Source organism: Nannobrachium achirus, assembly GCF_963921795.1.
Source record: "Nannobrachium achirus genome assembly, chromosome: 11".
Taxonomy (NCBI): Eukaryota; Metazoa; Chordata; class Actinopteri; order Myctophiformes; family Myctophidae; genus Nannobrachium; species Nannobrachium achirus.
Window position 1 is genome coordinate 39,198,267 of NC_137820.1, and position 12,009 is coordinate 39,210,275.

At 42.7% G+C, this 12,009-nt stretch overlaps 1 protein-coding gene across 1 annotated transcript in view; it reads right to left on the reverse strand.

The window, feature by feature from the left end:
- cntn1a (contactin 1a) overlaps positions 1–12,009 on the reverse strand; it is a gene marked incomplete at both ends in the record, with an annotated part of 79,056 nt that overhangs the window by 5,119 nt on the left and 61,928 nt on the right. Inside the window, 5 exons of the mRNA XM_080737064.1 lie at positions 2,125–2,237; positions 2,855–3,047; positions 4,642–4,745; positions 6,708–6,942; positions 9,962–10,032. Coding sequence (XP_080593190.1) covers positions 2,125–2,237; positions 2,855–3,047; positions 4,642–4,745; positions 6,708–6,942; positions 9,962–10,032 — 716 coding nt within the window. The remainder of the gene's footprint in view (positions 1–2,124; positions 2,238–2,854; positions 3,048–4,641; positions 4,746–6,707; positions 6,943–9,961; positions 10,033–12,009) is intronic.

Genomic DNA, 12,009 nt, shown 5'->3' on the forward strand with positions numbered 1-12,009 from the left:
ATGGCCCATCGGCTGGGACATGTATCCACGCCACAGACACTTCAAACCGGGTCAAAATCGGCCGTAATGACGCAGCGTTATGTATTGTAGTGTGTATTGGAACCAACGGCTAACAATGGGGATTTTACACAGAGGAGACCTGTGCTAGCGGTGACGTCACGAACCTATCCTTACTTTTCACGGTAACTCGTTACCACCATACAAGGTAGGCAAGACCGTTTATTCATCAAAAAATATCCAATAAATTGCTTAAAAATAGCCGATCGACTTTAAAGGGGAAGACCACCCATTTTCAATATTAAAATATGTCATTAATATACCTTAGAGGAGTTGTGTGGAAATAGAAAAAAAGTTCCCCCCCTTCTGTGTTGCCTAGAACTGGAGGATTGATTTTGGAGTTTGTATTGTAAAGTACAATGTGTGATGTCATCAAGTTGTACTTTACAATACAAACTCCAAAATCAATCCTCCAGTTCTAGGCAACACAGAAGGGGGGGAGCTTTCTTTCTATTTCCACACAACTCCTCTAAGGTATATTAATGACACAGTTCAATATTGAAAATGGGTGGTCTTCCCCTTTAAAAGTCGCTTGGCGTCAAAGTCCCTAGTGAGGAAGTCGATATAAAAGTCGACGGGCGTTGAGTGAGTTAACCAGATTCTGAGAACTTTAGCCAAAAATAGCAGATTGACTATTTTTCGGCAAAGAGGGGCGAGAAAGAAACAGGGCGAGGTCACGCTGAAACAACAGAGACTGACACAATATGTCCATATATGGACATTCCAAGATATGGGCGTAATATTGATGACATCAGGGATCTCCATATATGGGCATAAAAGGGACAAGGACAGTAATTTGCAAGTGTGGTTGCCATGACGCAAGTCACACTTGCAAATGAACAATGTCTTGGCCATATATGGAGCGTGACATGAGGCGTGACTGACTGTCACACATGAGCTGCAGGTTTTCATAGTAAATGTGACTTATGGTTGCAATAACTGCAGACTGGCAGTAGAATGAAGTCGGGAGATCAGTCAGTTGGAAGGTGTGAAATAAAGCTGCTGAAAGCACCCGAGAGCTGACACTGACAGACGGCTGCTATGGTGCTAAAAATAACCGCTGCTATCCAAGGATCGAAAACAGATTCAACACTTTGCAACTGCTGACATGCCTTTATTGATAGGTACTGTATACTGTAGACTAACAGGAAATGGGGACTCGCACCCTCAACACGCTGTCAGGCTGGATTACAAGCCTAGGTGCCCAGACGGCTATGCCTGCCATCCAGGCCAGCTACATCTGTTTTTAATCATACAACTTCCATTTCTCTTTTGAGGACCAGGAAAGTGGTCCGAGGCACCGGTTTTGCAACACCCGAATGTTTGTCTGTCTGTCTGTTTGTCTGTCTGTCTGATGTCTGTCTGATATGTAAACCGCCGCCATGGTAACAGCCGCATGCTGAAACAGTGCCCAGATTTGGAGATGACTGACATCACTGATACATCTTAGATCCTAATATCCTACAAGCCGATACTTTCACCTCAGTCAGTACACACCACAACAACGGGCAAGGACTAGTTCATATATATTCCCTCTTTGTTCTAAATATTTCAGACATTTCATGCCGCACGCACGCACGCACGCACGCACACACGCACACACACACACACACACACACACACACACACACACACACACACACACACACACACACACACACACGCTTGCAGACCAGAAACCACAGTACATTGAACCTACCGTAATTGCCGGACTATAAGCCGCGGCTTTTTCCCCATGTTTTGAACCCTGCGGCTTATACTACAGTGCGGCTTATATAAAGATTTTTACAGCAAACGGCCAGTTAGTTAGTTTTACAATGGTCTTTAACAAGGATTTATATATAGATTTGTACAGCTAACAGCCACCAGGGGCGCTCTAGCGGGAAGCAGGAAGGACACCTGCGGCTTATAGTCAGGTGCGGCTTATATATGTAAACATTTGTTTTTTGTTCTAAATTTAGCTGGTGCGGCTTATATTCAGGTGCGGCTTATAGTCCAGCAATTAGGGTAATACTCTCCAGGGGTTGATAATGAAGTCAGAGGGTAAATGCAATGAACTATACCCACCTTGTAACCATCTATTGATGACTCGTTTGCCAGGGATTCCACATGTTCCCACATGATGTTTACGGACTGACCCTTTAACTTTTTACCAATTATTTTGGGGGGCCGACTTGGAGCTGTCGGGAGAGAAGAAAAAGAAAGACTCATGAAGTACATGTGTCTCAATTTCAATTCAATGTTCCATAATGTAACTGTCTAGCACACCTCTGTTTCTATACATTTATCCTGATTCATACTTACTTGCGGTGCACACGCTAGGGCATTCACCAAATATTCGAATATCAAAGTCACTATTCGACGTTGTTCACCGAAGTCGAATATTCGCTTATTTCTTTTATTTTTTTTGTTTTCTCTTTAAAAAATATATCGTTTATAAAGCTTGGCTAGATAGGAAGTCATAAGAATGAGTTGTCAATGCCCCTGGTGGATGAATTAATACATATTTGAACTGGGGACCCCCACCCTGACAAGCACTTGGAATTGTAGGTATTAATGTGACTCGGTTCCACAGATAAAAATTGTGAAAATAGCAGATCTACGTGCTCACAACGCCGATCTGCTATTTTCACAACGTTTGCCTCTTGCTTACTTAATATTAGTTTGGCCAGTAGAATATTCGACAATTCGAATACTTTGAGGTCGAATAATTCGAATACTAAAAATCACTATTCGTGAATGCCCTAGCACACGCACACACACACGCACACACACTGCTACTTTGAAGGTGACTCACGGGCTTTCTTGGTGTAGATCTGGAGATGCTGGCTGGGCGGCCCGTAGCCGGCAGCGTTGTAGGCCCGGACCTCGATGAGGTACAGGGAGTCTGGCTTCAGGCCCTCCAGCCTGGTGTGGTTGTCCTTCCCTGAGACCACCGTCCTCTGGGCCCCCGCCTCGCCGTCCTCTTGTCCCTTTTTCCAGCACTTCACCTGGATGCACGGGTACAAGCATAGCAGTGGTTTTGAGCTTGTGGCCCAAAAGAGGAATTAGACGTTTGTCCGGGACCCAAACTAGTGAAAATAGCCGATCTACAAGGTCAGCCTGTTTTACCATTCAGACAAGCCCGTTCAGAAAATCACTGAAATGAAAGGCAAGGCTTAGAGTTAATGAATGGGGTTTTATGAAATTTCTTAAGATTATTCTTTTATTTATTAATGAAATTGCTAAGAAAATCATTGCTTCTTTTTAATCATGACATTTTTTTAGGAATGTTTTATGAAAAAAAAAAAAAAAAAAAAAGATACATGGTCTGCTAAGAGGATTTTAGACCCAAGAAAGCCTATGGCTTGTTTCCATTGGAGTCCTTTGTACTCAATTCATCGAATACATACATCGAATACCACACACACAGTATACAGTATATTGTAGGTAAAAATCTTTATTGCAAGACATTCACCAAGACATGGCTCTCTGACAAAAGTCAAAATTGACCTTGAAAGGCAAAACTGTGTCTTAGAAGACCTTCTCAGACCGTCGCACACATCAAGAAAATAAAAGGTTGCGTAATATGATTGATTAGTATGACCAAGCACAGTCTGTTGCCAAGAGACTTTAATTAGTCCCATTTTAAACAATAGACTAAACAAGCTCACTGCGCAGACATTAACCTAAAGCTTTAATCACGTTTAAAGACAAGGTGTAGTCACGTCACGGTCCATTTCACTGAACAAGTCAGCACGCCAATTAGGTTTTGTTTTCCCAAAGCTTACAACGGTAATACATTACACGGTGGGAAAAGATCCTAACTGCCTTTAAATGTTTACTAGGCAGCCACACAATCCCCTTAATCGGACACTCAATCCTCTTGCATCGTCCTGGCAGACAGAAAGATTACCACTTCTCTGACAAAGTCTGGCAATTCTGTTTCAACATTGAAAGCAGTGTCCAAACAAAGCGAATGGATACACTTTGTGTGCGGGGGAAAAATATGGTTTCCAAAAATATGGGTTCCCAATTTATGTTCTACACAGTACTGCAGGGGGTACTTGAGAGAAAATGGAAAATGGAAACTATTTTACTGTTATGTTTAATGATAAAACAATGACAAATGTATGTGAACGTGCTGCTCTGTAAAACTTCAAACCAAAGTAAGTAAGAATTACTGTTACTGAATAGAAAACAGGCTAGTTACTTTTATTTTCAACATATTGACATAAAAACTGGACTTTTGATGTCAATATTTTCACGTCAAAATGTTGTTGTTGATTAAAGGGGGTACTTGGATTCAGCAATCAGGAAAAGGGGGTACTGAAGCCCAAGAAGTTTGAGAACCACTGTTCTACAATATTATATAAACATATTAAGCACATACGTGCCACGCTGTGAGCTTGTATATCTGCTATTTTTCAAAAGCTAAAGTATAAAATAATTAAGGCCCCCTCCACTTTGGGCCCTAACAGTCCCACTTTCCCCCCCCTGTGACGCCCCTGAAGGGGAGGAAACAAACCGAGTTCCAGTTTCTACTCAAAAAAGTGAGGTGGCGCCCCTAGAGGCAAAAAGAAAAGGTTCCCAGATTGGACTGACCTGGTAGCCGTCTATGTTGTTCTGAGGGACGGGCTGCCACCATACGATGGCCTCCGTGGCAGAGAGAGCTCTGCCCTCGACGATGGCAGGGCCTTCAGTAGGAGCTGGAGACACACATGGAAGAAATATGAGCCTTTGGTTTTACTGAAGCAGTGCTCAAAAACACAAAATTCAGAATAACCGTAATCGAGTATATCGTTGTCGGGCGGAAACCTCGTATCTCCAAGTTTCTAATTTGTATGTTTTTTCGTAAAGTAAAGCCCTGCTTCATCACACAAGGCTGTCGCACAAAAGTAGTGAAAATAGCAGATCTAAAAGCACACAATTCGTCTATTTTCACTATTTTAAATCATTTTTAAGATGATAAACATACACTGGTAACATACAAAGTTTCCACCCAACAATGATGATATTTATCATAGAAGTCAGACTGAGACAACTGTTATTGAAGACAGGTCCCTAAGAGGGTGTTGACTGATATACTGTATCAACTCAGTCTTACAAATTACAGTAAATGTGTGAATAATACACAATGCAGTCAGGATGTACTGTATCTAATGGATCCATTAGGCTGACTGTAAAGTAAACAGTCCAGTGTTGTTCTTGGTTTGTGTCTATGTTTGTAGATGCTGCTAATGCACTCATTCCATACACAATGGTGAAAAGATATTTTCAATAATTTACAGCTCAAGAAAATGGTATATACATTGAGGGTGGGTTCCTTTATAAAGGTCTAAATTGACCCATACAAGTCTGTAACTCTAACAGTGTACAAATGAAACCAAATGGACCCTAACAGATCCATTTGGTTTCATTTGTACACTGTCAGAGTTAAGGGACAACCTTGACATGCGACAGTTTGAAAAACACTGCTATACTGTATGTGCATGCACACACAGTTGCACACGTTTTATTTGAAAAGAGACACCACGACCTAGACAGCTAGCTCACGCGCTGTGCCTGTTTTGGTATTTATTATCTCCGCCGTCTGTCAGTGGAAGTTAATAAGTGGGCTAAATGCTCTGCATCCTTGGGCAAATTATCAGCTTTCTGGTTCATGCTACATAGATCATGATAATCCCCTTCCAGCTGAAGGCAGGGGAAGCAGGGGAGGGGAGAGGAGGTCGACGGAGGGGGAAGATGGGTTTGCATTCAGGGGGTATTAAAATTCCTCGCATTTACACAAGGAGAATTGCTATTGAGTGGATGCTACCCTGCAGTGCACGCGCATCGGTTAAGTGACCTGACACTGACAGATGGAATAGCAGAGTGTTGGCATATTGAAGAATCCCTCAATGTCTCCCTTAATAAGACTACGGCGACCAGAAATGCCAATACGAGATCCGTTTTGGCACTCTTTATCTGCTTATGCTTAAATACTGAAAGCACGAGGCATAGCGCCTAGTCGAACAACTGTAAGTGATTGCATGCTGCTAATGCATTAAGTTAATATGTAATGTGTCTCAGACGTACAATAAATGTTTTTTCTTTTAATTGCTTTTAATTCCAGCACTGCACGCCACAGCTTGCACACTTCCAAAGTCGAAATGTCCATTACGGTTTATTACTGTTCAACACAGACTATAAAAAACAAAAAAAACAAAAGACATTTTCAGGTGTCCAAATGGTACTTTTCTTTGCTTCATTTGTATGATTTAGTTAAAATGATCGTTCTGCTTACAGTGTAAGTAGAACGACCATTTTAACAAAATTATACAAACCCACCCACACCTATGGTGAGGGTGGGTCCATACCAGAGGTGGAAAAAGTACTACATTTTTCTTTTTTTTACTTAAGTAAAAGTATCAGCAATATAGAAATACTCCAATACAAGTAAAAGTCCAGAATTAAAAATGTACTTGAGTAAAAGTACAAAAGCATTGCTATCAAAATGTACTTAAAGTACCAAAAGTACAAGTACTCATTAGGCAGAGTGTCCTATTTCAATAAAAATCTTTTGAAAATAGCAGATCTACAAGCTGGGGGTCGCAGCCTGAAAAGGTTGAGAACCACTGCTTTACACCACTGCCACAGTCCTACGTGTGGGAGGGTGGGTCGGTACTCACCGTCCTGTGAAGAGTAGATTAAGGCCGGCTGGCTGTAGGGTCCCTCTCCTTTACTGTTGAAGGCCTTCACTTTGACCTGGAACTCCGTGGAGGGGGGAATGGAGGCGTCCTTGTGGACATAGCGCCTGGCCTGGGGGTCAGCCACCATCACCTTCCTCCACTCAAAGTCGTCGCGGGGCTTGAAGGCCAGGATGTAGCCGAAGTCGCTCCCGTAGTAGTACTGCGGCTGCACAGGCTAATAACAAGATTCAATAACTTTATTGCCATGTCAAGTGTCAACGTAGTTGATAGGAATTTGTCTTGGTTCACTAAAAACAAGGACAGCTAGTGCACCATATACAAACATTAATAAACACAAGAAAAGTAAAACACAAACGGCAAACAATACCAAGCAGCATAGAAAGAGCATACAGTTTGGTTTAAAGTGCTATATCGTCACTGTCTGGCCAAAAACTCTTAACTCCATTTTTGAGGATTTAGATTTTTTGGCATACATCAGGGCTATTGAACACCCTTTACATCTGAGAAGTGCTTAAAATAATACTGAACCAATGGAAAGTAGTAAAAAGTGTTTGGGACAAAACCTCCTAACTCCACACTTTCTGCCAAACCAGCTAACTCCACCCGATTGGCCCTATCTTTTTTTCATAAATATGTGCTATTGAACACCCTAACGTCTGTGTGTTGGTTAAAATAATAGTGAACCAATGAAAAGTAGTAAAAAGCCCTTCGGTCAAAACCTCCTAACTGTACTTGAGCTCATTTTCCCGAAAAGTATCATTTTGGCGTTAGGAGGTTTCGGCCCAACAGCAGAGATATACTGTACATATTGCAACATACAGTACATGCATAATGAGTCAGTGTACGTTCAGATGTCTATTAGCTAAGGTGTAGGTGCTGTCTCTGAGGCGAGATGTTTTGCTCTTGATGCATCTCCTGCCTGATGGGAGGAGATAGAAGAGGTAGTGTGCGGGATGAGAGTTGTCTGCTACAGAACACTATGAATGAACACTGGGGGAACCATCAAGCGATTAGCAAATCCACAAAGTAAGGACTCATTACCACAGTCAGTCGTTTGCATAGACTGGAGCGTGACTCTATACTGCTGAGCGTTGTCTTAACCACACAAACCTTAGAGTCCATGGTAGTCAACGAACATTTTTCATCATAGTTTTAGTCATTTAGACAAAATGAACATTGAAGTACAGTATAAGTGGTTAAAGCACTAGTTCACCTGAAAAATTACTTTTTTTTCCTATTGATTACTCACGCCATGACTTGACAATAAAACTTTTTTTTTCTTTTTTGTCACATTCCTAAGACAATCATTTGATTACAATACATTTACCCCCATTGATTACGGATGGGGACCCAAATGCATTTGGGTGCAGGAATGTGACAAATACAGAAGAATATAATTGAACTCAAGTCTCCATGGCGTGAGCAATCTATAGAAAGAATGTGGGGGTGAACTACTCCTTTAAAACATTATGACACTTGACCCGGCTTTGGTTGGCACCGTCTCTGTCTCTCCCTTTATCGTGTCTCATCCTCTCCTGTGCCGACTACTTTGTGAGCTCATCGTCACTCCATAATGTCCAGGGAGACGTGCCTGCATGCGTCAGGCACCGCCAACCTCTAAAGACACATAGCCTCATCTTCCAGCTGCTAAGGAATTGAGCTGCGGCCGGGCCCTCTGCCAAGCGAAAGAGGCTATTTGACCATGGGCGCTATAGCAATCCATAAAGGGGCGTAAGCGAGGCAGATGGAGGATAACGGCTCAGTTCTATCACTGTTTTGACTGTGTTTATGGCCGTAGGGTGAGAGATTATCCACAGGCATGAAAGCCCTTACAGCTGTTTTTGTGTGTGTTTATTTTTCAGTTGTCATGGACACTCTGTGGTGTGATGGGTTTGAATGTCCGCTGAGGAAAATGATTTGCCATTACAGTAGCTTTTAGCTGCTGCTCTAGACAAGTCTCTAGACACGACATTTTCTCTCTTTTTTTTTTTGGAGCGGTGTGCTAGCACAGCTCCCTTTGTGTGGCTTTGTGTGTCCAAATTGTGTTGGTCAGCACGGCGGCATCTGCGCATGCGCGGACTTTTACCGTGTGTCCAAATTGTGTTGGTCAGCACGGCGGCATCTGCGCATGCGCAGACTTTTACCACACACACACACACACACACACACACACACACACACACACCCGTGATAGCCGCTAGAGTGGAGGCTCACGAAGCATGCAGCCACCGTAGCGAGCCACGGGCAATCAAGAATTGACACATGTCAATATATAAATTGGTGAAAAAAAAGTCAGGGACTATTCTATTCTCTTCCCCCTGCCACGGGAGGTTAATGTTGTCAATCTGTGGGTCAAGACCCGCAGAGAGGTCCCCAAAATATGTATATTCAATATTCAATTATATATATATATATATATATATATTTACCTGGAACTGCTCAAATTCACCGCTCCACTTCGAACCGAGGTTTGATTTTTTTGTATTTGTTTTACTACAAAATTGACCGAAATAAACAATCTAATTAAACCAGAATTTCCGCACTGTCGTGCACGGTGATGATCTTCAGAATTTTCATAATTGTATTTACTTAAAACCTTGAAAAACACAAATCCTTTTTTTTTTTTATCAATTAGAACAAAATAAAAATGCCTATATTAATTATAGCACCATTAGAAAATAACAGCACCAAAGATAAAAGTTGAAGTGCAGGAAATTACAATGCCACAAGAAAATAGATTAATAAAACTATAAGAAAAACCAATGACAGTCAATACAATGTACAATTGACTCAATAGTATCAAAGAAATCAACTTATTTGTATTAATATTTTTATTTATGAAAATAGGCTTATCTTATCTTATATTATTTATTTATTTCATTATCTTAGCCTCTTAACTCCCGGAAGATATAGTACGGGCACTCAACAACATTCACTTTGAAATGAGGCGACCTCAAACTTCAGCTGAAAAGCAGGATAGCGTCTTTTAGAAGCGGGTTTTAGAAGGGGTGAGACATGTCTGGTCAACTAAGTTTGTGGCATTTCCCCCCCCCCCCCCCCCCCCACACACACACACACACACACACACTGTCAGAAAGAGAGAGAGAAAGAGAGAGAGAGAGAGAGAGAGAGAGAGAGAGAGAGAGAGAGAGAGACACACACACACAGACAGACAGACAGGCCAGACACAGAAGGGGAAAAGTGGAAAGAAGAAGAAGTTGCACCAGACGTACCGTCCACGTGATGGTCAGCTCCCTGCTGGTGCCGCCGCCCCCGCCGATGTCCGAAGGAGCCACCACAGGAACTGTACAAACGAGACAGCAAAACGTCAGAAGCTCTGAGCCGCCACATGTTGAGAGTCCACACGAACGACAGCCAAACCACCACACACACATAGGCCCATATACCCCTGAACCCCATGGCAGTGGTGTAAAGCAGTGTTTCTCAAACTTTCAAATGTCAAGGTCTTCCCTTAACTCTGACAGTGTACAAATGGAACCAAATGGACCCGTTAGGGTTCATTTGGTTCCATTTGTATACTGTCAGAGTTACAGACTTGTATGGGTCAATTTAGACCACCATAAAGTAACAGTAAGTACATTTACTCAAGTGCTGTACTTAAGTCAAGTTTTTAGGTATTTGAGGTATTTACTTGAGTATTTCCAATTTCCAATACTTTTACTTCTACTCTACATCTCGGATCCAAATATTGTACTTTTACTTCACTACATTTGAAAACTTTTGTAACTAGTTACTTTGCATATATCAATTATAATATTCTAAAACATACATAAACCACTTTAGTCCTATTTTATACCTTGGCTATTTGAAAATATCTTCAAGCTCACAGCGCGTCGCATGTCTTGTGTGTGAGCTTGTAGATCTGCTCTTTTCAAACATTTTGTACTTTTACATTTGGTACTTAACGGTAAGTACATTTTGATGCCAGCACTTTCATACTTTTAGAGAGAGGGCGAGATCATTTAGCGACCTACAACTGGGTTGCAACCTGGTCGGTAGTTTTCACCGACTAGGTCGCTAAATCTACCGACTGGGTCGCTAAATCTACCGACTGGGTTGCTAAATCTACCGACTGAGTCACTAAATCTACCGACTGGGTCGCAAAATTTACCGACTGGGTCGCTAAATCTACCGACTGGGTCGCTAAATCTACCGACTGGGTCGCTAAATCTACCGACTGGGTCGCTAAATCTACCGACTGGGTCGCTTAATTTACCGACTGGGTCGCTAAATCTACCGACTGGGTCGCTAAATTTACCGACTGGGTCGCTAAATCTACCGACTGGGTCGCTAAATCTACCGACTGGGTCGCTAAATCTACCGACAGGGTCGCTTATCCACCGACCGGGCTGCTAACCCTAACCCTAACCCTAACCCTAACCCTAACCCTAACCCAAACCCTAACCCTAACCCAAACCCTAACCCTAACCGTCGGTAGATTTAGCGACCCAGTCGGTAGATTTAGCAACCCAGTCGGTGATTTAGCGACCCAGTCGGTAGATTTAGCAACCCAGTCGGTGATTTAGCAACCCAGTCGGTAGATTTAGCAACCCCAGTCGGTAGATTTAGCAACCCAGTCGGTAGATTTAGCAACCCAGTCGGTGATTTAGCAACCCAGTCGGTGATTTAGCGACCCAGTCGGTAGATTTAGCGACCCAGTCGGTAGATTTAGCGACCCAGTCGGTAGATTTAGCAACCCAGTCGGTGATTTAGCGACCCAGTCGGTAGATTTAGCAACCCAGTCGGTAGATTTAGCAACCCAGTCGGTGATTTAGCAACCCAGTCGGTAGATTTAGCAACCCAGTCGGTAGATTTAGCAACCCAGTCGGTGATTTAGCAACCCAGTCGGTAGATTTAGCGACCTGGTCGGTATTAGCGACCAGTCGGTAGATTTAGCAACCCAGTCGGTGATTTAGCAACCCAGTCGGTAGATTTAGCGACCCAGTCGGTAGATTTAGCGACCCAGTCGGTAGATTTACCGACCCAGTCCGTAGATTTAGCAACCCAGTCTGTGGATTTAGCGACCCAGTCGGTAGATTTACCGACCCAGTCGGTAGATTTAGCAACCCAGTCTGTGGATTTAGCGACCCAGTCGGTAGATTTAGCAACCCAGTCGGTGGATTTAGCGACCCAGTCGGTAGATTTAGCGACCCAGTCGGTAGATTTAGCAACCCAGTCGGTGAAAACTACCGACCAGGTTGCAACCCAGTTGTAGGTCGCTAAATGATCTCGCTCCTACTGTACTTTTACTCAAGTACAT